The sequence below is a fragment of the Spinacia oleracea genome, unplaced genomic scaffold, assembly GCF_020520425.1.
Source record: "Spinacia oleracea cultivar Varoflay unplaced genomic scaffold, BTI_SOV_V1 SOVchr0_049, whole genome shotgun sequence".
In the NCBI taxonomy this organism is placed as follows: domain Eukaryota; kingdom Viridiplantae; phylum Streptophyta; class Magnoliopsida; order Caryophyllales; family Amaranthaceae; genus Spinacia; species Spinacia oleracea.
Genome location: NW_026614377.1, coordinates 19,496 through 44,984, shown reverse-complemented (window position 1 = coordinate 44,984; position 25,489 = coordinate 19,496). Strand labels below are relative to the sequence as shown.

At 43.4% G+C, this 25,489-nt stretch overlaps 1 protein-coding gene and 1 long non-coding RNA gene across 2 annotated transcripts; one reads left to right on the top strand and one right to left on the bottom strand.

The window, feature by feature from the left end:
• Positions 1-1,600: 1,600 nt before the first annotated feature.
• LOC130465117 (40S ribosomal protein S24-1-like) lies at positions 1,601-2,601 on the bottom strand. The gene is made up of 4 exons (XM_056834105.1): positions 2,515-2,601; positions 2,070-2,240; positions 1,821-1,907; positions 1,601-1,633 (listed from the first exon to the last, which is right to left on the bottom strand). Exons 1-4 carry the CDS (start codon positions 2,599-2,601, stop codon positions 1,601-1,603), a joined length of 378 nt encoding a protein of 125 aa, XP_056690083.1.
• Positions 2,602-2,981: 380 nt separating this feature from the next.
• LOC130465116 (uncharacterized) lies at positions 2,982-4,633 on the top strand. Its single transcript, XR_008925407.1, has 3 exons — positions 2,982-3,172; positions 3,326-3,415; positions 4,407-4,633. It is a non-coding gene; the product is annotated as an uncharacterized lncRNA (long non-coding RNA).
• Positions 4,634-25,489: the final 20,856 nt, after the last annotated feature.

Below are 25,489 nucleotides of genomic sequence, written 5' to 3'. Positions count from 1 at the left end.
TTGTGGTTTATTAAATGATGAGTCCCTTCAATTTGACGATATATTCAAGATAGACTGTCAGGACCAGTCCTGTGACTAAGAAATGTCTATCAAGTGAACTTGAATGTCAAAGGTTGAAAATGGTCCCTAGTCGGAGTTTTCTATAAAATTGGACGCATAGAAAACGTTAGACGATTAGAATGCAAGATGACTAGTAGTTCTGTTTCTTGAACTATGTGGACATGGCAATGTCATAATCTTTGCATAGATACTTACTTTGGGAAGACTAGTATCGGACAAGACCTATGAAACTTTACTGTAAGAGATGAAAATCTGTCATAAGTAAATTTCATTAAATTATTAGACACTAAATCCTCAATACCTGAGTGATTTGAGATTACTTGTTTGAGAACTGGTTGCTTTGACGTTGACCAACCGTCGCACCGTAAAAGGAGGCTATAAAGGCAACGCTCAGGTAATCACACTACTAGAAATTGTAGATTTAACGACAACATATTAACGAAGTAATCAACATTCCGTCGTTATAAGCAATAGCGCGCTACTCTACTGCGATGACTAACTGAAGCTTGTCGTTATTATTATAGAAAAAAAATAAAGTTAAAATATTCAAAGGAAATTGTCTGTCGTTATATCTACCTTATTTATGCACTCTTCACTCTTCAGCGCCGCTTTCAATTTGTGAACATCAGTTCAAGTTTCACTCACCTCCAACATAGAAGTCCGAAACCCTAATTTTAACTCGCCTAAAGTTTTTCGATTCTTAAATTCATATTTCTTTCTCACCAAAGATGCAGTTGATTTCGACGAACCAGTTTTCGATTCAGTTCGAGTCAGGGTAGAAACCAAAGATGAGAAAAGCGGCGAGCATGAGTGAATTGGAACTACCATGATTTCATCTCTTTTCTACTTGCAAGGATTTTGTCCTATGAAACTGGATATAGGGGTTGATTTAGCCCATTGGATCAATGTATAGAAGTTCGATTTCAGATCTCGCCGTCAATTTCTTGCATCAATGTAATTCCGGTAAATTCCATGGTTTTTTTCTTAATTTATACCAATTTTTTGAAGTGTTGCTGGTTGAAAATTGGATTAGTTAATTAAATGCTTGTTTCGTTGCTATTTGGGATTTTTACTTATTTAATTTATTCAAATTGGAAGGGAAGAAGGATTATGTCTGCATCAGGTATATATTCAGCCTTCTGATGCAATTATACAGTTAATTGCGTGCATCCTAATAATTTTGATCCTGTGGTAGATTCATGAACCAAGTTGTTATTCAAATAAGAAAGTTGATATTCTCTTGATTTCATGTCTGATGATTTTGTTGATGTATATGCCATGTGAATGGTGTTTTATTTACTATATGATCGAGTTAGCTGGTTGGAGTTTTTTGTTTGTTTGAATTGTTTAGGCCAAAATATTCTTAATTTGGTTAAGGATGGTTTCGTCACTGGGAAGCCTACCAAGATTAAGTCGAGGCCCGTGCTCATCGTATGAATGAGGGCATGAGGAAAGGTCATTACTCTAGATTTGGTATGCATATAGTGTATCTTTTCATAATATAGAATTTGTGGTTAGGAGGTATGGAAGCACCAGTTCCTCATTTCTTCTTTCCAGCTTCAGCAGCCTTGGTCTGCCAGAGAAATAAATGTGACAAAGTTAACAAAACATAAAATAGAGAAATTTAGAAGCCAAGAATTTACAAGACTTTAATAATAAAGAGTTAAAAGTATCTATCAGCCACATTTGATATCGTTGGCTGATATTGTTAGACAAACACAACCATCAGCCAAAACAACAATGCAAGTCCATTCTCCTACCTTCTTAACACCACTGATCTTCTTAGCTATGTTCTTCCTTTCTTTCATTTGTTTTCTGGACTTCTCAATCTTGGTAGCCAATCCATTCTGCACCAAGAAAAAATAGGAGCACAAAGATTTTTAGGGGAGTATATCACTCAGCAAGTCAAAATAGGCAACTCATTTACTGCCACCACAAATGGAATTATAATATAAAGATCACAAACGGAATTACAAATATAAATATCACAAATGGAACAACATACTTACCCTTATCAGGCTGTACTTTGGTTCAAACTTCTTTGCGTTATCAACAGAATCATAAATCAAACCGAATTCAATAGATTTACCTCCTCCAAAGTGAGTACGGAACTTGAAGACAAAGATAGAATTTGGATCTTTCACATCATATATGCTAGCTAGTTTGTCCTTCAATTCTGCCTTTATGAGAGAAATTTAAGATTAAAGTTGTAAGATTGTAAGGGAGAAATAGAACAGTAGTAAAAATAGGTGGTACGACGGGGAACACTTGAAATTTGATCATCAAAAGAATTCAAGCAAACAATCAGGAAAGAGATCAGAAAATTGAGAAAAATGAATTCAGGAAACACTACAAAAGGACAAACCATTGCACAACCACTGAATATGAAACCACCATCAAAAAAAGTTACAGCTTGAACCCCATATAGCAAGTCAAAACATGCAACTCATTTACTGTAGCTGCTGCATACTCTGTACTATGTACAGCAAGACTTGAGCTCTTGCCATATCTTTGACATGTACTGCCCCTAGCCAGTGGCATTCCTGAGTGTATTCTGACCTCTGGAGCAGCTGCTGCAGTACGGCAGAGCTCGCATTCAAGCAATTGAATTCAGATTTGAGTTTAGTCCCTAAAATCACTTCTACCCTTTCTTTACAAGAGGGCCAATTAGACTCATACCCCCAAGGCTAACTTGGAAGTCTCTCAGCTATGAAACAATGCATGTATTGATGGTAGATATATGCTAATTTGTGACTAATAGCTGAGAAAGGTGGTTATATAAACATCTCTTTGGTAGTAGTAGTAGTTGGGGAGTTCACATTAACATAGCTATTGTTTAATCACAGTTTGTTTGCTTCAGTAACTTCAGCTATGAAGTTCTTATCATTTTCCGCATGTCTACTGAAATACTATACAATTTGTACCATCATACTTTTATCATGTTAAAGATCAGTAGTAAAAATGGTCTGTTTAATCCGTATATATCTTATTTTCTTTGTATATTTCAGGGAATTAGTTGATTAGTTCCCCCAGGAACAAGCTAATGAGACACCCTTTTCTCTAACAGCACCAGTCCACATATTCTCAATCTTTCTCCTCTGCTCTCAGCTTCGTAAGTTCTTGATTTATAGTTTGCAAATACTTTTAGATTTTTTGAGATTTCCTATGGAATGTTGATTACAGATGGGATCCTCTAATTATAATTTTTTAATTATAGTTTTTGTTATGTAATTGATTGTTCCTAATTTATGTTTTAATTTTGTAGGCGGGTCCTTATGAATGGCTTAGTTATAAAGAGGCGTATGATTCAACGCTTCAAATCGGCTCAGCTATTAGGAAATGTGGAGTTAATCCCGTGAGTACAATTTTACTCTCCAATTTTACTTTATTATTGGCTCAACTATTGAATGGAGTACATAAATTTCTTGATGGAGAACTATAGGATCCCATCTGTTGTGATATAATAGAAGAGGCTTCATTACTCTATTAAGTATTATCGGAATCAACCTATTCAATATTAAAACCTTTATTCACCTTCCAACTGTGGCTTTTCGAGATTTTGTACCTTACTCTTTTTGTCAGTTTACATATCTTCACATGATGAATTCCTATCGTTCTAATTTCTGCTCACTCATTGCATATCTCAATTTCTGTTAGGTTAAATTCTCTTCTTCTGTGCTGACATCCTTCAAGTCCTGATCTTTCCAATTTACCATAGTGTAATCATTTTAAGGTCACTTTAATCACAACCTAAACCAAACTCATAACAATCAGATGCGTGTTTCAAGGATAATCACCTCAAAAGAAGTTGAAGACATGCTCCTCAGTGAAGTACTCAATGAAAAATAGATTTAGAATCCTAGAAAGGATTAAGAAAACCAATAGAACATAATCTATGCCAGACAAAAATAACCAGGTTTAGGTTCAGGTTCATCCAAAACCGAGTTCTGAATTGCAGGTTAAGATAACTCTTCACTTATACAATAGATATTCAGGTTGTAGCTTACATGAGGTGTCTTCAGAGGCTAAATTAGTTCTTTTAGTGCCTTAATAGTGAGTCTGGTGGTGCTTCTGTTTAATATGCAACAAGTGTGTTGGGAGCTGGTTTTTTGGTGAGTGCAGGCTGGTAGCTTGCATCTGTTTTACTGTTTTCATATTGGGCACAGCTTTTTTTGGTTGTTTCTGGACTACGGTGCTCCTGTTTGTTTTGTGTTTGCAGTGGTTTTCTTAATATGTGGTTTAAATTGTTAAATTTAGCCACCTTTTGCCTTTACAGTCCAGTAGTATTGTTGATGGTGCTTCTTTAATGTGTTATCTTTTGTCTTTGATTTCTTTTGGCAATGCAGGTATTTCCAGCCAAGTAGATTGTGCTATCAAGATACTCAACCTAGAGATTAAGTTGGATTCCGTAGTTTGTATAATAAAAGATCATAAAGAGCTGGAGAAATATGTTTAGTTACTTTGGTACTAAGATTTTGATTTTTAATCATGCAAGCGATGTAGATTTTGATTTAGAATTTTTTAAATAGGGACGATTAATTTTTCTTTAGATGAACTTTGCGAACATTTTTTCTTGCCTACTACATATTTGTGATGATTAATCGTAATACTACGGTTTTATATAATCTCGCACGCATCGCGTGCATATATGACTAGTCACATTAGAGAAAGGGATGTCTCATTAGTTTGTTCCTGAAACTAAGGTGTCATTTAACATCTCTAACATAGTTGATTATATATTTTAGTCACATTAACGTCGAAATATTTTGTCGTTGTTGGACGATAATTAAAACTATTTTGTCCATTTGATTCTCTTTTTACGTCAACTATGTTGGTCGCTATTTGCTCTTTGTTTGACGTCATTGAATACGTAATAACGACGAACAACCTTTTTGTCGTTAATAAATAACGACGAACAATAATTTCGTCGTGTAAAATTTACGACGAACGTTGACGTTAATACTAATAACGTCGGAAGCTATTACGACAAAAATCACGACAAACTTTGTTCGTCGTTAAAAATTTTAACGACGACTTTTTCGACTTATAACGACGAAAAAGTTTGTCGTTAAAACCCCTTTTTCTAGTAGTGTCACCTATCAAACGAAGTCTAATCTCAAGATCGCAAGATTGGGATTGTCCTCCCATAAATCGGGATGAGATGCTTAAAAGTTGTACAAGGCCACTCGGAGAGCTAGAAACTGTGAAATACATGGCCGTGCTCGGATGAATCATAGGCTATGATTATCTGTTTATTTGATCAGTTGAACTCTGAAACCGAGGAACACCTCTGGACATAATAAGGATGACAACTCTTACCTTATGTTCAAGAGCAAGCATCGAGCGACAAAGGAATTAGGAAATGCACACTTGTCCCTAAGGACAAGTGGGAGACTGAAGGAAATAATGCCCTTGGTCCAAGTATGCATTCTATGATAAGTCTAATAAATGCGGTTCAGTATTAATTAACAAGTTAATAATTCATTGAGATCAAGTGAGCTGAATGCCTAGCTAGAGGCCGCTTCAGTTCAAGTGGAATTAATGATATTAATCCACAGCTTACTCTTGACTGAATCCGTAGGGTCACACAAATAGTACGTAAACGGATCAAGTATTTAATGGCATTAAATACTCTATCTATGGATATTCGGAATCGACGGATCTTGGTTTCAGTGGGAGCTGAGATCGTCACAGGCAAGAAATGAATACTCCGGAAACGATGATATTACCGGAAACGGAAATATGGATCGTATCGGAAATATAAATATTATCCAAGTCGTAGATGTTGTCGGAAACGGAAACATGGTACGTATCGGAAAATATTATCGGAAATGGAAATATTACCAGAATCGGAAATATTGCCGGAAACGGAAATATTGTCAGAATCGGAAATATTACCGGAATCAGAAAATAATTCCGGAAACGGAAATATTAAATATTTGTTCGAAACGGAAATTAATTCCGGAATCGGAAATGTTAAATATTGTTCGTATCGGAAATGAATTCCGGAATCGGAAATTTAATCGGAAGCGTATCGTACGAATAAGCATCGGACGAGGCCTGCCAGACGAGGGCCCAGCATGAAGCCAGGCCATCGCCCAGCAAGCCAAGCGCGCCACACAAACAGCCACGCCAGGCCCAGCGCAAGGCCAGGCCCAGCAGGCCGTGGCAGCGCGCACAGCGCGCGCGGGTGCTTGCGTGGGCTTGTGGCTCGCGCAGGCCTCACTGCGTGGGCTGCTGCTCGCACGCACGCATGGGCGGCCCATCGAGGCTGCCGTGTGTGTGTGCGTAAGTGTTTGTGTTCGTGCACGTTTCCTAAAACGTGCAGAGTTCGGTTAATGATTAAATTCCTAATTCTATTTGATAAACTAATTAAATTAGAGTTCTTGTAGGATTCTAGGTTTAATTAATTTGTATCTGAATAGGATTCCAATTCCCTGTCCATAACCCTATAAATATGTGGCCTGGGTTCACAATTTATAACGAGTTTTCAAAGTATTCAAAGTGAGTTTTTGAGAGAAAAATTCAGCCACACATCTTGCTCAAAAGTGCCGAAAATTCTAGTACCTTAAGGGCGATTCTAGTTGGTCAATCTTAAGGCGGATCCGGACGTGCTGTGGACTATCTACGGAGGGACGACACTTGGAGTCCTAAAGACTTGTTCTTGTTCGGTTCGGGCGCAGCTAGGGAGGGCACGCAACAAAGAGTATGCATCTAAATTATGCTATATGATTATGTGTAAATAATATGTATTCCTGGGTTAATGGTTGTTTCCGCATGATTTATGTAATATCATATGTATCATAACCTAACAGGGTCTTGCTTACCTTGTATGGGGCATGTCGTGCCCTTGCTTACCTTTCTTGGGTCATGCCTTGCCTTGCTTGGGCCATGTCGTGCCCTTGCTTACCTTTCTTGGGTCATGCTTACCTTGCTTGGGCCATGTCGTGCCCTTGCTTACCTTTCTTGGGTCATGCTTACCTTGCTTGGGCCATGTCGTGCCCTTGCTTACCTTTCTTGGGTCATGCCTTGCCTTGCTTGGGCCATGTCGTGCCCTTGCTTACCTTTCTTGGGTCATGCTTACCTTGCTTGGGCCATGTCGTGCCCTTGCTTACCTTTCTTGGGTCATGCCTTACCTTGCTTGGGTCATGCTTACCTTTCTTGGGTCATGCTTTGCCTTGCTTGGGCCATGTCGTGCCCTTGCTTACCTTTCTTGGGTCTTGCTTACCTTGCTTGGGCCATGTCGTGCCCTTGCTTACCTTTCTTGGGTGATGCTTACCTTGCTTGGGCCATGTCGTGCCCTTGCTTACCTTTCTTGGGTCATGCTTACCTTGCTTGGGCCATGTCGTACCCTTGCTTACCTTTCTTGGGTCATGCCTTGCCTTGCTTGGGCCATGTCGTGCCCTTGCTTACCTTGCTTGGGCCATGTCGTGCCCTTGCTTACCTTTCTTGGGTCATGCTTACCTTGCTTGGGCCATGTGGTACCCTTGCTTACCTTTCTTGGGTCATGCCTTGCCTTGCTTGGGCCATGTCGTGCCCTTGCTTACCTTTCTTGGGTCATGCCTTGCCTTGCTTGGGACATGTCGTGCCCTTGCTTACCTTTCTTGGGTCATGCTTACCTTGTTGGGGCCATGTCGTGCCCTTGCTTACCTTTCTTGGTCATGCCTTGCCTTGCTTGGCCATGTCGTGCCCTTGCTTACCTATCTTGGGTCATGCCTTGCCTTGCTTGGGCCATGTCGTGCCCTTGCTTACCTTTCTTGGGTCATGCCTTGCCTTGCTTGGGCCATGTCGTGCCCTTGCTTACCTTTCTTGGGTCATGCTTACCTTGTTTGGGCCATGTCGTGCCCTTGCTTACCTTTCTTGGTCATGCCTTGCCTTGCTTGGGCCATGTCGTGCCCTTGCTTACCTTTCTTGGTCATGCCTTGCCTTGCTTACCTTTCTTGGTCATGCCTTGCCTTGCTTGGGTCATGTCGTGCCCTTGCTTACCTTTCTTGGGTCATGCTTTGCCTTGCTTGGGCCATGTCGTGCCCTTGCTTACCTTTCTTGGGTCATGCTTACCTTGTTTGGGCCATGTCGTGCCCTTGCTTACCTTTCTTGGGTCATGCCTTGCCTTGCTTGGGCCATGTCGTGCCCTTGCTTGCCTTTCTTGGGTCATGCCTTGCCTTGCTTGGGCCATGTCGTGCCCTTGCTTACCTTTCTTGGGTCATGCCTTGCCTTGCTTGGGCCATGTCGTGCCCTTGCTTACCTTTCTTGGGTCATGCTTACCTTGCTTGGGCCATGTCGTGCCCTTGCTTACCTTTCTTGGGTCATGCCTTGCCTTGCTTGGGCCATGTCGTGCCCTTGCTTACCTTTCTTGGGTCATGCTTCCCTTGCTTGGGCCATGTCGTGCCCTTGCTTACCTTTCTTGGGTCATGCCTTGCCTTGCTTGGGCCATGTCGTGCCCTTGCTTACCTTCCTTGGGTCATGCCTTGCCTTGCTTGGGCCATGTCGTGCCCTTGCTTACCTTTCTTGGGTCATGCCTTGCCTTGCTTGGGCCATGTCGTGCCCTTGCTTGCCTTTCTTGGGTCATGCTTACCTTGCTTGGGCCATGTCGTGCCCTTGCTTACCTTTCTTGGGTCATGCCTTGCCTTGCTTGGGCCATGTCGTGCCCTTGCTTACCTTTCTTGGGTCATGCCTTGCTTTGCTTGGGCCATGTCGTACCCTTGCTTGCCTTTCTTGGGTCATGCTTACCTTGCTTGGGCCATGTCGTGCCCTTGCTTACCTTTCTTGGGTCATGCCTTGCCTTGCTTGGGCCATGTCGTGCCCTTGCTTACCTTTCTTGGGTCATGCCTTGCCTTGCTTGGGCCAAGTCGTGCCCTTGCTTGCCTTTCTTGGGTCATGCTTACCTTGCTTGGGCCATGTCGTGCCCTTGCTTACCTTTCTTGGGTAATGCCTTGCCTTGCTTGGGCCATGTCGTGCCCTTACTTACCTTTCTTGGGTCATGCTTCCCTTGCTTGGGCCATGTCGTGCCCTTGCTTACCTTTCTTGGGTCATGCCTTGCCTTGCTTGGGCCATGTCGTGCCCTTGCTTGCCTTTCTTGGGTCATGCCTTGCCTTGCTTGGGCCATGTCGTGCCCTTGCTTACCTTTCTTGGGTCATGCTTACCTTGTTTGGGCCATGTCGTGCCCTTGCTTACCTTCCTTGGGTCATGCCTTGCCTAGCTTGGGCCATGTCGTGCCTTTGCTTGCCTTTCTTGGGTCATGCCTTGCCTTGCTTGGGCCAAGTCGTGCCCTTGCTTGCCTTTCTTGGGTCATGCTTACCTTGCTTGGGCCATGTCGTGCCCTTGCTTACCTTTCTTGGGTCATGCCTTGCCTTGCTTGGGCCATGTCGTGCCCTTGCTTGCCTTTCTTGGGTCATGCCTTGCCTTGCTTAGGCCATGTCGTGCCCTTGCTTGCCTTTCTTTGGTCATGCCTTGCCTTGCTTGGGCCATGTCGTGCCCTTGCTTGCCTTTCTTGGGCCATGTCGTGCCCTTGCTTGCCTTTCTTGGGTCATGTCTTGCCTTGCTTGGGCCATGTCGTGCCCTTGCTTGCCTTTCTTGGGTCATGGATTGCCTTGCTTGGGCCATGTCGTGCCCTTGCTTGCCTTTCTTGGGTCATGCATTGCTTTGCTTGGGCCATGTCGTGCCCTTGCTTGCCTTTCTTGGGTCATACCTTGCGTTGCTTGGGCCATGTCGTGCCCTTGCTTAGAGCCAACAAATTTTTTTTCAAAAAAAAAATTTTTTTAATATTTTTTTTGATTTTTTTTAGATTTTTTTTGATTTTTTAATTTTTTTTCAAAAAAATAATTTTTCGCGTCAAATCGGGTCTCGGACAAAAAATTATGCGTCAAATCCGTCGAATGATCCAAAATTTTTAATCCGTCTAATGTCATGGGCATGTGTGGTGTCGTAGGGGGGCCGACCATGCCCAACGGTGCCCAACGGTGCCCACAAGAGAGTTTTAAGCCAACCTTGACCATCCATCCTTCCACTCTCACCCTCCCCCTATAGAGGTTTATTTTGAATTAGCTAAATTTTCCTAGTGAACACCCAAGTGACAGTGACATAATAATGGCTCAAAACTTGAGTTTTTGTCATAATAATGCCCCGTTTTTTTTGTTGGAAAACCTTATATGGGCATTAAGATTAATTTTCATGATTTTTTTTTTCAAAAAAATTATTTTTGTTTTCCGAAAATAGGGAAAATAGGGGTAAAAACGGGAAAAATAAGGGAAAAATTCAAACAAATCTCAAAAAAATCCCAAAAAATCCCAAAAAATTCAAACAAATCCCAAAAAATTATTGGTGTTGAAATTTTTTATTTTTGGACCTAGGGGGGTGCCCGTGTGGTCCCGGGTTGCTATTTTAGGGGTAAAAACGGGGAAAATCCCAAAAAATTCAAAAAAATCCCGAAAAATCCGAAAAAATAGGAAAAGACATATAAATATATATAGAAAATATTGGTGTTGAAATTTTTTATTTTGGGACCTCGGGGGGTGCCCTTGTGGTCCCGGGTTGCTATTTTTGGAAAGTTTTCGGGAAAATTCATTCATAGTGGTCATTATTGTGCATGTGGTCCGATCGTTTTGCCTTGGGCCATGCCTTGGGTCCGATTGTTGTGCCTTGGGCCATGCCTTTCCCTTGCGTGCTTATGGATGCCATGCCCTTGGTCCATGTCAATGCGATCGTTAGGAATGCAACACAGAAAACCATCACTCGCCCAAGGCCTGTATAGCACTTGGAGCAAACACTGAAGAGGTTTATCGGCGTGCGGTTCACGGAGCCCGCCAGCTAAAAAAACCAAACACCACTCACACACGTAGCGCACCGCTTGGCCAAGAAACAACGAGCTTGCATCCCACGACCACAAAGTGGCCGCAAGGATGGGATAGATGTACCCCGACTAGCACCGTTTGACGTGAAAGAAACAAACAAATCGAGGCGGGACAACACTGGCTAAGGTTAGCTAACACAACGTCAACTAGAATTGGACTGCACCCATATGCCGCTTGATATCGCCCGCATCCGGGAACGGTCCGCATCGAGTTTCGGAAACATTAGCACACTAAAGCCAAAAGGGACAAGAGGTTTGTTCAAAGATCGACGACGAGATTTAGTCCGCTCTCTAGTGTGCTGCTTGGTCCTCTGCCCGCACACAAGAATAGTCCGAATCCGGTCATCGAGGCCCAAGCTCCCCTCGACTATAGTACCCGTTCCAGGTTTGCTCGAAGGAACGACGACGAGATTTAGTATGCTCTTGTGTGCTTCTTGGTCGGTTGCCCGCACACAAGAACACACCGCATCCGATCATGGATTCCCAAGCTCCCCTACAATACCTACGAGGTTTGTTCGAAGGACGACGTCAACTAGATTTTAGTCCGCGCTCGTGGGCTGCTCGGTCCGCTGCCCGCAAGAACAGACCGCATCCGGTCGACAAGTCCCAAACTCCCCTCCGCTAACCCATCCGAGAGACGACCGCGGGACCATTGCGGCATACGAAAAAACGAGGTCAAGTCGGGACGTTAGCCGTATTGCGGGCCAAATCCACCACCGTCATCCCCCGACTTTACGGAGCCGAAAAATTCCCTCAATGCATCGTTGGATTTTTTTTTCTGAACAACGAAAACTCAAGGTCAAGTCGGTACTATGGCCGTGTCGCAGGCCAATTCCACAACCGTCATCCCCCGAAATACTCCGTCAATCGAACCGTAACACCTTTCTTTGCTTACCTTGCTTCGGATATGCCTTGCCATGCCTTCCTCTTGCCTTTCTTTGCCACGACTTTCCCTTGCTTACCTTGGTTGGGCCATGTCTTGCCACGACTTTCCCGTACATGCCTTTCTTTGCCACGACTTGCCCTTGCTTGCCTTGCTTGGGCATGGCGTTCCCTTACTTACATTTCTTGGGTCATGCTTACCTTGTTTGGGCTATGTCGTGCCCTTGCTTACCTTTCTTGGGTCATGCCTTGCCTTGCTTGGGCCATGTCGTGCCTTGCTTACCTTTCTTGGGTCATGCTTACCTTGCTTGGGCCATGTCGTGCCCTTTCTTACCTTTCTTGGGTCATGCCTTGCCTTGTTTGGGCCATGTCGTACCCTTGCTTACCTTTCTTGGGTCATGCTTACCTTGCTTGGGCCATGTCGTGCCCTTGCTTACCTTTCTTGGGTCATGCTTACCTTGCTTGGGCCATGTCGTGCCCTTGCTTACCTTTCTTGGGTCATGCCTTGCCTTGCTTGGGCCATGTCGTTCCCTTGCTTACCTTTCTTGGGTCATGCCTTGCCTTGCTTGGGCGATGTCGTGCCCTTGCTTACCTTTCTTGGGTCATGCTTACCTTGCTTGGGCCATGTCGTGCCCTTGCTTACCTTTCTTGGGTCATGCCTTGCCTTGCTTGGGCCATGTCGTGCCCTTGCTTACCTTTCTTGGGTCTTGCTTACCTTGTTTGGGCCATGTCGTGCCCTTGCTTACCTTTCTTGGGTCATGCTTACCTTGCTTGGGCCATGTCGTGCCCTTGCTTACCTTTCTTGGGTCATGCCTTGCCTTGCTTGGGCCATGTCGTGCCCTTGCTTACCTTTCTTGGGTCTTGCTTACCTTGTTTGGGCCATGTCGTGCCCTTGCTTACCTTTCTTGGGTCATGCTTACCTTGTTTGGGCCATGTCGTGCCCTTGCTTACCTTTCTTGGGTCATGCCTTGCCTTGCTTGGGCCATGTCGTGCCCTTGCTTACCTTTCTTGGGTCTTGCTTACCTTGTATGGGGCATGTCGTGCCCTTGCTTACCTTTCTTGGGTCATGCCTTGCCTTGCTTGGGCCACGTCGTGCCCTTGCTTACCTTTCTTGGGTCATGCTTACCTTGCTTGGGCCATGTCGTGCCCTTGCTTACCTTTCTTGGGTCATGCTTACCTTGCTTGGGCCATGTCGTGCCCTTGCTTACCTTTCTTTGGTCATGCCTTGCCTTGCTTGGGCCATGTCGTGCCCTTGCTTACCTTTCTTGGGTCAATCTTACCTTGCTTGGGCCATGTCGTGCCCTTGCTTACCTTTCTTGGGTAATGCCTTACCTTGCTTGGGTCATGCTTACCTTTCTTGGGTCATGCTTTGCCTTGCTTGGGCCATGTCGTGCCCTTGCTTACCTTTCTAGGGTCTTGCTTACCTTGCTTGGGCCATGTCGTGCCCTTGTTTACCTTTCTTGGGTGATGCTTACCTTGCTTGGGCCATGTCGTGCCCTTGCTTACCTTTCTTGGGTCATGCTTACCTTGCTTGGGTCATGTCGTACCCTTGCTTACCTTTCTTGGGTCATGCCTTGCCTTGCTTGGGCCATGTCGTGCCCTTGCTTACCTTTCTTGGGTGATGCTTACCTTGCTTGGGCCATGTCGTGCCCTTGCTTACCTTTCTTGGGTCATGCTTACCTTGCTTGGGCCATGTCGTACCCTTGCTTACCTTTCTTGGGTCATGCCTTGCCTTGCTTGGGCCATGTCGTGCCCTTGCTTACCTTTCTTGGGTCATGCCTTGCCTTGCTTGGGCCATGTCGTGCCCTTGCTTACCTTTCTTGGGTCATGCTTACCTTGCTTGGGCCATGTCGTGCCCTTGCTTACCTTTCTTGGGTCATGCCTTGCCTTGCTTGGGCCATGTCGTGCCCTTGCTTGCCTTTCTTGGGTCATGCCTTGCCTTGCTTGGGCCAAGTCGTGCCCTTGCTTGCCTTTCTTGGGTCATGCTTACCTTGCTTGGGCCATGTCGTGCCCTTGCTTACCTTTCTTGGGTCATGCCTTGCCTTGCTTGGGCCATGTCGTGCCCTTGCTTACCTTTCTTGGGTCATGCCTTGCCTTGCTTGGGCCATGTCGTGCCCAAGCAAGGCTTTCTTGGGTCATGCCTTGCCTTGCTTGGGTCATGTCGTGCCCTTGGTTGCCTTTCTTTGGTCATGCCTTGCCTTGCTTAGGCCATGTCGTGCCCTTGCTTGCCTTTCTTTGGTCATGCCTTGCCTTGCTTGGGCCATGTCGTGCCCTTGCTTGCCTTTCTTGGGCCATGTCGTGCCCTTGCTTGCCTTTCTTGGGTCATGCTTTGCCTTGCTTGGGCCATGTCGTGCCCTTGCTTGCCTTTCTTGGGTCATGTCTTGCCTTGCTTGGGCCATGTCGTGCCCTTGCTTGCCTTTCTTGGGTCATGGATTGCCTTGCTTGGGCCATGTCGTGCCCTTGCTTGCCTTTCTTGGGTCATGCATTGCTTTGCTTGGGCCATGTCGTGCCCTTGCTTGCCTTTCTTGGGTCATACCTTGCGTTGCTTGGGCCATGTCGTGCCCTTGCTTAGAGCCAACAAATTTTTTTTTTTGAAAAAATAAATTTTTAATATTTTTTTTGAATGTTTTTAGAATTTTTTTGACTTTTTTTTTTTTTCAAAAAAAAAAATTTTCGCGTCAAATCGGGTCTCGGACAAAAAATTATGCGTCAAATCCGTCGAATGATCCAAAATTTTCAATCCGTCTAATGTCATGGGCATGTGTGGTGTCGTAGGGGGGCCGACCATGCCCAACGGTGCCCAACGGTGCCCACAAGAGAGTTTTAAGCCAACCTTGACCATCCATCCTTCTACTCTCACCCTCCCCCTATAGAGGTTTATTTTGAATTAGCTAAATTTTCCTAGTGAACACCCAAGTGACAGTAACATAATAATGGCTCAAAACTTGAGTTTTTGTCATAATAATGCCCCGTTTTTTTTGTTGGAAAACCTTATATGGGCATTAAGCTTAATTTTCATGATTTTTTTTTTTCAAAAAAATTATTTTTGTTTTCCAAAAATAGGGAAAATAGGGGTAAAAACGGGAAAAATAAGGGAAAAATTCAAACAAATCTCAAAAAAATCCCAAAAAATCCCAAAAAATTCAAACAAATCCCAAAAAATTATTGGTGTTGAAATTTTTTATTTTTGGACCTAGGGGGGTGCCCGTGTGGTCCCGGGTTGCTATTTTAGTGGTAAAAACGGGGAAAATCCCAAAAAATTCAAAAAAATCCCAAAAAATCCGAAAAAATAGAAAAAGACATATAAATATATATAGAAAACATTGGTGTTGAAATTTTTTATTTTGGGACCGCGGGGGGTGCCCGTGTGGTCCCGGGTTGCTATTTTTGGAAAGTTTTCGGGAAAATTCATTCATAGTGGTCATTATTGTGCATGTGGTCCGATCGTTTTGCCTTGGGCCATGCCTTGGGTCCGATTGTTGTGCCTTGGGCCATGCCTTTCCCTTGCGTGCTTATGGATGCCATGCCCTTGGTCCATGTCAATGCGATCGTTAGGAATGCAACACAGAAAACCATCACTCGCCCAAGGCCTGTATAGCACTTGGAGCAAACACTGAAGAGGTTTATTGGCGTGCGGTTCACGGAGCCCGCCAGCTAAAAAAACCAAACACCACTCACACACGTAGCGCACCGCTTGGCCAAGAAACAACGAGCTTGCATCCCACGACCACAAAGTGGCCGCAAGGATGGGATAGATGTACCCCGACTAGCACCGTTTGACGTGAAAGAAACAAACAAATCGAGGCGGGACAACACTGGCTAAGGTTAGCTAACACAACGTCAACTAGAATTGGACTGCACCGACATGCCGCTTGATATCGCCCGCATCCGGGAACGGTCCGCATCGAGTTTCGGAAACATTAGCACACTAAAGCCAAAAGGGACAAGAGGTTTGTTCAAAGATCGACGACGAGATTTAGTCCGCTCTCTAGTGTGCTGCTTGGTCCTCTGCCCGCACACAAGAATAGTCCGAATCCGGTCATCGAGGCCCAAGCTCCCCTCGACTATTGTACCCGTTCCAGGTTTGCTCGAAGGAACGACGACGAGATTTAGTATGCTCTTGTGTGCTTCTTGGTCCGTTGCCCGCACACTAGAACACACCGCATCCGATCATGGATTCCCAAGCTCCCCTACAATACCTACGAGGTTTGTTCGAAGGACGACGTCAACTAGATTTTAGTCCGCGCTCGTGGGCTGCTCGGTCCGCTGCCCGCAAGAACAGACCGCATCCGGTCGACAAGTCCCAAACTCCCCTCCGCTAACCCATCCGAGAGACGACCGCGGGACCATTGCGGCATACGAAAAAACGAGGTCAAGTCGGGACGTTAGCCGTATTGCGGGCCAAATCCACCACCGTCATCCCCCGACTTTACGGAGCCGAAAAATTCCCTCAATGCATCGTTGGATGTTTTTTTTTCTGAACAACGAAAACTCAAGGTCAAGTCGGTACTATGGCCGTGTCGCAGGCCAATTCCACAACCGTCATCCCCTGAAATACTCCGTCAATCGAACCGTAACACCTTTCTTTGCTTACCTTGCTTGGGATATGCCTTGCCATGCCTTCCTCTTGCCTTTCTTTGCCACGACTTTCCCTTGCTTACCTTGGTTGGGCCATGCCTTGCCACGACTTGCCCTTACATGCCTTTCTTTGCCACTACTTGCCCTTGCTTGCCTTGCTTGGGCATGGCGTGCCCTTACTTACCTTTCTTGGGTCATGCTTACCTTGTTTGGGCCATGTCGTGCCCTTGCTTACCTTTCTTGGGTCATGCCTTGCCTTGCTTGGGCCATGTCGTGCCTTGCTTACCTTTCTTGGGTCATGCCTTGCCTTGCTTGGGCCATGTCGTGCCCTTCCTTACCTTTCTTGGGTCATGCTTACCTTGTTTGGGCCATGTCGTGCCCTTGCTTACCTTTCTTGGTCATGCCTTGCCTTGCTTGGCCATGTCGTGCCCTTGCTTACCTATCTTGGGTCATGCCTTGCCTTGCTTGGGCCATATCGTGCCCTTGCTTACCTTTCTTGGGTCATGCCTTGCCTTGCTTGGGCCATGTCGTCCCCTTGCTTACCTTTCTTGGGTCATGCCTTGCCTTGCTTGGGCGATGTCGTGCCCTTGCTTACCTTTCTTGGGTCATGCTTACCTTGCTTGGGCCATGTCGTGCCCTTGCTTACCTTTCTTGGGTCATGCCTTGCCTTGCTTGGGCCATGTCGTGCCCTTGCTTACCTTTCTTGGGTCTTGCTTACCTTGTTTGGGACATGTCGTGCCCTTGCTTACCTTTCTTGGGTCATGCTTACCTTGCTTGGGCCATGTCGTGCCCTTACTTACCTTTCTTGGGTCATGCCTTGCCTTGCTTGGGTCATGTCTTGCCCTTGCTTACCTTTCTTGGGTCTTGCTTACCTTGTTTGGGCCATGTCGTGCCCTTGCTTACCTTTCTTGGGTCATGCTTACCTTGTTTGGGCCATGTCGTGCCCTTGCTTACCTTTCTTGGGTCATGCCTTGCCTTGCTTGGGCCATGTCGTGCCCTTGCTTACCTTTCTTGGGTCTTGCTTACCTTGTATGGGGCATGTCGTGCCCTTGCTTACCTTTCTTGGGTCATGCCTTGCCTTGCTTGGGCCATGTCGTGCCCTTGCTTACCTTTCTTGGGTCATGCTTACCTTGCTTGGGCCATGTCGTGCCCTTGCTTACCTTTCTTGGGTCATGCTTACCTTGCTTGGGCCATGTCGTGCCCTTGCTTACCTTTCTTGGGTCATGCCTTGCCTTGCTTGGGCCATGTCGTGCCCTTGCTTACCTTTCTTGGGTCATGCTTACCTTGCTTGGGCCATGTCGTGCCCTTGCTTACCTTTCTTGGGTAATGCCTTACCTTGCTTGGGTCATGCTTACCTTTCTTGGGTCATGCGTTGCCTTGCTTGGGCCATGTCGTGCCCTTGCTTACCTTTCTTGTGTCTTGCTTACCTTGCTTGGGCCATGTCGTGCCCTTGCTTACCTTTCTTGGTTGATGCTTACCTTGCTTGGGCCATGTCGTGCCCTTGCTTACCTTTCTTGGGTCATGCTTACCTTGCTTGGGCCATGTCGTACCCTTGCTTACCTTTCTTGGGTCATGCCTTGCCTTGCTTGGGCCATGTCGTGCCCTTGCTTACCTTTCTTGGGTGATGCTTACCTTGCTTGGGCCATGTCGTGCCCTTGCTTACCTTTCTTGGGTCATGCTTACCTTGCTTGGGCCATGTCGTACCCTTGCTTACCTTTCTTGAGTCATGCCTTGCCTTGCTTGGGCCATGTCGTGCCCTTGCTTACCTTTCTTGGGTCATGCCTTGCCTTGCTTGGGACATGTCGTGCCCTTGCTTACCTTTCTTGGGTCATGCCTTGCCTTGCTTGGGCCATGTCGTGCCCTTCCTTACCTTTCTTGGGTCATGCTTACCTTGTTTGGGCCATGTCGTGCCCTTGCTTACCTTTCTTGGTCATGCCTTGCCTTGCTTGGCCATGTCGTGCCCTTGCTTACCTATCTTGGGTCATGCCTTGCCTTGCTTGGGCCATGTCGTGCCCTTGCTTACCTTTCTTGGGTCATGCCTTGCCTTGCTTGGGCCATGTCGTGCCCTTGCTTACCTTTCTTGGGTCATGCTTACCTTGTTTGGGCCATGTCGTGCCCTTGCTTACCTTTCTTGGTCATGCCTTGCCTTGCTTGGGCCATGTCGTGCCCTTGCTTACCTTTCTTGGGTCATGTCTTGCCTTGCTTGGGCCATGTCGTGCCCTTGCTTACCTTTCTTGGGTCATGCTTACCTTGTTTGGGCCATGTCGTGCCCTTGCTTACCTTTCTTGGTCATGCCTTGCCTTGCTTGGGCCATGTCGTGCCCTTGCTTACCTTTCTTGGGTCATGCTTGCCTTGCTTGGGCCATGTCGTGCCCTTGCTTACCTTTTTTGGGTCATGCTTACCTTGCTTGGGCCATGTCGTACCCTTGCTTACCTTTCTTGGGTCATGCCTTGCCTTGCTTGGGCCATGTCGTGCCCTTGCTTACCTTTCTTGGGTCATGCCTTGCCTTGCTTGGGACATGTCATGCCCTTGCTTACCTTTCTTGGGTCATGCCTTGCCTTGCTTGGGTCATGTCGTGCCCTTGCTTACCTTTCTTGGGTCATGCTGTTGGGTTATGATACATATTATTTACACATGCGGAAACAACCATTAACCCAGGATTACATATTATTTACACATAATCATATAGCATAATTTAGATGCATACTCTTTGTTGCGTGCCCTCCCTAGTTGCGCCCGAACCGAACAAGAACAAGTCTTTAGGACTCCAAGTGCCGTCCCTCCGTAGATAGTCCACAGTACGTCCGGATCCGCCTTAAGATTGACCAACTAGAATCGCCCTTAAGGTACTAGAATTTTCGGCACTTTTGAGCAAGATGTGTGGCTGAATTTTTCTCTCAAAAACTCACTTTGAATACTTTGAAACTCGTTATAAATTGTGAACCCAGGCCACATATTTATAGGGTTATGGAAAGGGAATTGGAATCCTATTCAGATACAAATTAATTAAACCTAGAATCCTACAAGAACTCTAATTTAATTAGTTTATCAAATAGAATTAGGAATTTAATCATTAACCGAACTCTGCACGTTTTAGGAAACGTGCACGAACACAAACACTTACGCACACACACACGGCAGCCACGATGGGCCGCCCATGCGTGCGTGCGAGCAGCAGCCCACGCAGCGAGGCCTGCGCGAGCCACAAGCCCACGCAAGCACCCGCGCGCGCTGCCACGGCCTGCTGGGCCTGGCCTTGCGCTGGGCCTGGCGTGGCTGTTTGTGTGGCGCGCTTGGCTTGCTGGGCGATGGCCTGGCTTCGTGCTGGGCCCTCGTCCGGCAGGCCTCGTCCGATGCTTATTCGTATGATACGCTTCCGATTAAATTTCCGATTCCGGAATTCATTTCCGATACGAACAATATTTAACATTTCCGATTCCGGAATTAATTTCCGTTTCGAACAAATATTTAATATTTCCGTTTCCGGAATTATTTTCCGATTCCGGTAATATTTCCGATTCTGACAATATTTCCGTTTCCGGCAATATTTCCGATTCTGGTAATATTTCCATTTCCGATAATATTTTCCGATACGTGCCATGTTTCCGTTTCCGGCAACATCTACGACTTGGATAATATTTATATTTCCGATACGATCCATATTTCCGTTTCCGGCAATATCATCGTTTCCGGAGTATTCATTTCTTGCCTGTGACGATCTCAGCTCCCACTGAAACCAAGATCCGTCGATTCCGAATATTCATAGATGGAGTATTTAATGCCATTAAATACTTGATCCGTTTACGTACTATTTGTGTGACCCTACGGGTTCAGTCGAGAGTAAGCTGTGGATTAATATCATTAATTCCACTTGAACTGAAGCGGCCTCTAGCTAGGCATTCAGCTCACTTGATCTCACTGAATTATTAACTTGTTAATTAATACTGAACCGCATTTATTAGACTTAACATAGAATGCATAATTGGACCAAGGGCATTATTTCCTTCAGTCTCCCACTTGTCCTTAGGGACAAGTGTGCATTTCCTAATTCCTTTGTCGCTCGATGCTTGCTCTTGAACATAAGGTAAGAGTTTTCATCCTTATTATGTCCAGAGGTGTTCCTCGGTTTCAGAGTTCAACTGATCAAATAAACAGATAATCATAGCCTATGATTCATCCGAGCACGGCCATGCATTTCACAGTTTCTAGCTCTCCGAGTGGCCTTGTACAACTTTTAAGCATCTCATCCCGATTTATGGGAGGACAATCCCAATCTTGCGATCTTGAGATTAGACTTCGTTTGATAGGTGATTACCTGAGCGTTGCCTTTATAGCCTCCTTTTACGGTGCGACAGTTGGTCAACATCAAAGCAACCAGTTCTCAAACAAGTAATCTCAAATCACTCAGGTATTGAGGATTTAGTGTCTAATAATTTAATGAAATTTACTTATGACAGATTTTCATCTCTTACAGTAAAGTTTCATAGGTCTTGTCCGATACTAGTCTTCCCAAAGTAAGTATTTATGCAAATGATTATGACATTGCCATGTCCACATAGTTCAAGAAACAGAACTACTAGTCATCTTGCATTCTAATCGTCTAACGTTTTCTATGCGTCCAATTTTATAGAAAACTCCGATTAGGGACCATTTTCAACCTTTGACATTCAAGTTCACTTGATAGACATTTCTTAGTCACAGGACTGGTCCTGACAGTCTATCTTGAATATATCGTCAAATTTGAAGGGACTCATCATTTAATACTAAACCAAGATTAAATGGAATATGAAAATACATTTCATATATGATAAATGTTCAACCCCAATGTTTTACAACCATGGGCCTCAAACCCATCTTCTAAAACAATTCATGGAATTCAAAGCTATGCTTGATTTCCAGTGCTACAACGTGAGTGTTGCTTCTCACTTGTTGCATAGGTTTAGTTATCATGCTTTGCCAATCTTAATATCCCTTTTCATCGAATGTTCTTCGAGATATGAAGATAAGATCTTTTCGAGTTTGTTTATTATGTGATCTAGTCTCTCTTACTTCGATGGTGGTTTTACTCATTTTGCACTGAAGAACCATCAAGTTAGCAGACGTTTTTCTTGCTTCAAGAGTGGTTCTACGCATTTTTCAATGAAGAACCATCAAGCCAGCAGATAGTTGATCTACCCAAGTTCAGTGAAGAACTTTAAACAACCCTGTTTTATTGCTTCTTAGGCAATAATTACTTTTACTTCAACTGTATAGGCTGCTAGTGATGCTTTGTTTGGATTTACCTATCCAAGCAGTTCATAGATATGTGGAAGACTCTCCAACTATATCTTAGAACATAGAAATTATTATTTTAATTTCCCACGCAACAACTCATGGTCTCCAATCCACATGATAATAGTTTGACTGCAAGTTGTAGGTTTCTTCACTATCTAATGGAAGAATCGCATAGCTTCAATGACCTGAACTCCACGTTTCTTCACTATCTAATAGAAGAATCTCATAGTTCCAGTGACTTGAACTCTATGCCTACTAGGGTATAGAACATCAAACAATAGAATATCAATAGCCACTTGAAAGTCCTTTGAATATTCTGTTCTCCTTGAAGCACTTGTAAAGTCTTCTAAGAGATGTCTATTCTTTAAAGCCACTTCTAAAGTCCTTAAAGAATAAGTTCGGATTTTCTGAAGCACTTCGAAAAGCCTCCGGAATGTCCGTTTATGTTTGTTGTTCGCTTCGAAGACTTTCGAGGTCTATTTTCTCCCACTTGTCATTTTGGAAACGAATCTCCAAAAGGACATCATTTCGAGCAAACAAACATTATGTTCTCCAAAATTCGTGGTAGAAACAATACCCTTGTGTCTCATTTGAATAAATCACAATGAAACATATATCTATACTTGGGCCTTAGTTTGTTGAATAACAAACACTAAGCTCCCACTGAGTTTAGCAACTCTCTAGATATATATTATCGAAAAGATATTCTGAAATTTCTTTTCTATAGCTTTGACGAATTTAGTTTAGTTTGGTGGTAGTTGAGCATTTTGTTTTAGAAATTATAGGAAAATTCTTTATGATCCATCATTGATCGAATCAAGTACTAATCGACATCGATCATTCCAACTTAGATATACCATATCTTATGGAGCTAGATTGTGAATTTTACTACACAATCATTGATGATCATTCTTGATTTAAGTAATCATCAACATGATCTAACCTAGATCTTTATGATTTCTTACCAAGTGGGATTTATACTTCTGAATCTTTGAACTAGCCAAACAGATTCAAACTTATATCACATTGAGTAAATAAACCTATATTCACTCAAATCTGTGTGAAATAATAAAGTCATAAAACCTTTCTTTAGCTTTGAACTCTATTGTCTAGGCGTTCTAACAATAGTTCATATCTTTTGTTACTTTCAACAAGTAAGACTAGTCGTCTTAAATTGATCTAGAAATCAATGAACTTTCAAAAGTCCATCAAAATAGAGCTTTTGAATGTTAATTTGTTGATATGGTCTAAGCAACAATGCCAAAGATTAGTGGAACTCAAATCAAGGGGTTGATTTGAACCTAGTAAAGTTCTTTAAAGAGTTGTTTGTTTTAATCAAGCATATTGACTCAACCTGTAATTGACCATTTCATTCAAATAAACAAACAAACATTGTTTTTGTTTTTCTTGAATGTGAGTCTTTCTGTGTTTGAAAACAGAAATTTAGGTATGTTGATTATGGAACAAAATAGCCATTAAGTTCCAGCCTTTGAAAGGACTTAAAACAAACTAGATGACCCTACAATTAATGTAGCAATGCCATGCTTCATTTCCCACTTGTAGGTCATTAGTGTATCCTAGCTTCCATTGTTTGAGTTATTACCAAGGAAGTTTGATTGCTAGGTCACTCCTCTTTAAACATAAACTTATAGGTAGAAACGGAATTGTAAATTCCTTTCATTTGTTCCTCGTTTTCCTATTTCTTGTACCCTTTCTTATAGTCTTAAGAATTGATTTCTTTAGTGTTGACTTTTATACTTTGTTAGACATGTCCAATGTCACCCCAACAAGGTTCTTACCATTTATGTTGAATATTAAGTTTCAACTAGATGATCTTACCAGAAGCTTCTAAAGTTCTCTAAGCATCGATCTATTCGAATGTCTAGGGACTAGACTCATTCGAGAATTAAATGGACAAAGATATTAGGTTGTTAACCATTGGTAAAGCTGAGCGTATTAAACTCAATGCTTTATGATTTCAAAACTACAGTGTATTTTGAATTCACAAGCACCAATTGGTTTGCCATTCGACTTTGATGTTCGAAAACAACCATAAAAGTCGCTATAAGAAACGTACATTTTAAATTGCTCACTTTCTCTCATTTCCGTGAATCGTTCTTGGACTCACTACCAATCGAGGAAATTTACTGTTACCTTTCTAAAAGGATTTATTGCAGTGCAAGATATTTAATTATTAAAACATACATTGAAGCATGCAAAGTCTAAACATTTATCATGAGTAATAACTTGAAAATTAAAGCAATCATGCAATTTAAACAAGTCATTAGCATTTTATTCGATTTTATTGTTCCGGCAGGTGTGAATAAAATGATTCCAAGATCCTAAAATCAATGAAGAACTAAGCACAGTTTGTCGACTTAATCCTAGAACATCTTAGGTAAGCAAAAGCCTTTTGCTAATAGTCTAGAAACTACTCTTGGTTGACAGGTACGTCTAAGAACTTATTAGGTAAACCTATCGATTTTTCCACGACATAAAAGGACTCCTTACTTATATCGTTGAGTTTCACCAAAACTAACATGTACTCACAATTATTTGTGTACCTTGCCCCTTTAGGAGCAATAAGTAACACCTCGCTGAGCGAAAACTATTACTAGATTGATGTAAAGGATATCCAAGCAAGTGTATATTTTGGAATGGCACCTTTTAACTCAATTTTTAAGTTTGGAACTTAAGGCTCTTACTATGTCGGTTAGATTTTAAGTGAACTAAAATCCTTAATCATGCAACATAATCAAGCTTTTGATCTCATGCATTTTAAGACATATTTAAAAGCAATAAATAACTTAAACATGCATAAGATATTTGTGATCTAGAATGGCCCGACTTCATCTTGAAGCTTTAACTTCAAAGTCCGTCTTGAAAATCTCCGTGGGAGGCACCATTTTCTTCAAATAGGATAAGCTATAACTAATTACAACTATTTGATGGTACGCAGACCATATTTGAATTGAAAAATAACTTTGGTACTTCAGACCAATTACATTCAAATTAATGGTACGCAGACCATATTTTCTATCCTATTTGGGCCATACTAGTCACTTCATAACCTGCAAAACAGTACATATACAATATATACCATTCACCCATTCATTATCATGAATGGCCCACATAGCTGGTTAGTAAAACACATTATGCATCACGTAAACATTTGCAGCCATTAATCAAGGGCACCAATAATCTACCAATTATTCAGTCCTTATTAATTCTAATCAAGTTGTTTTAACCTTAAGGATTTGTAGACCTAATCAAGAGTTTATGACTAAAAAGCGCTCCCACTTAAACCAATAAATTCATATGCTTTACTAATTTTAAACATAAAAATGTATTTCTAGTCTAACCGGAAACATACAAATTTAATTAAAATTTAAAGCTCATATAAATTCATAATTGAATCCAAAAAGTTTAATTTAATTTCAGTCGTTATTTAAATTAATTCATGATTTTAATTTTAGTAAAATAATTAGAATAAAAAAAATTTATTATAATTACAATATTCAAAATTAAAATCCAAGAAAATAATTTAAATTATTAATTTTAAAATTAATTAAAATTACGTGAACTGAAATTTTCAAATTAAACATTATAAACGATCTAATCGTAACGCAAACACCCTACGCATTGCACGCCCATGGGCCGCACGCACACAGCCATCGCTGGCCATGTGCGCGCAGCCCATGCGCTCGTCGCATAGCTGCTGCATCTCCATCGCAAGCCATCGCACGCTGTGGTGCTTGCTGCGCGCGCGCCAGCGCTCGTCGCACGCGAGCCATCGCTCGCAGTGCGCGCTCGCCAGCGCTCGCTGTGCGCGCGAGCCATCGCTCG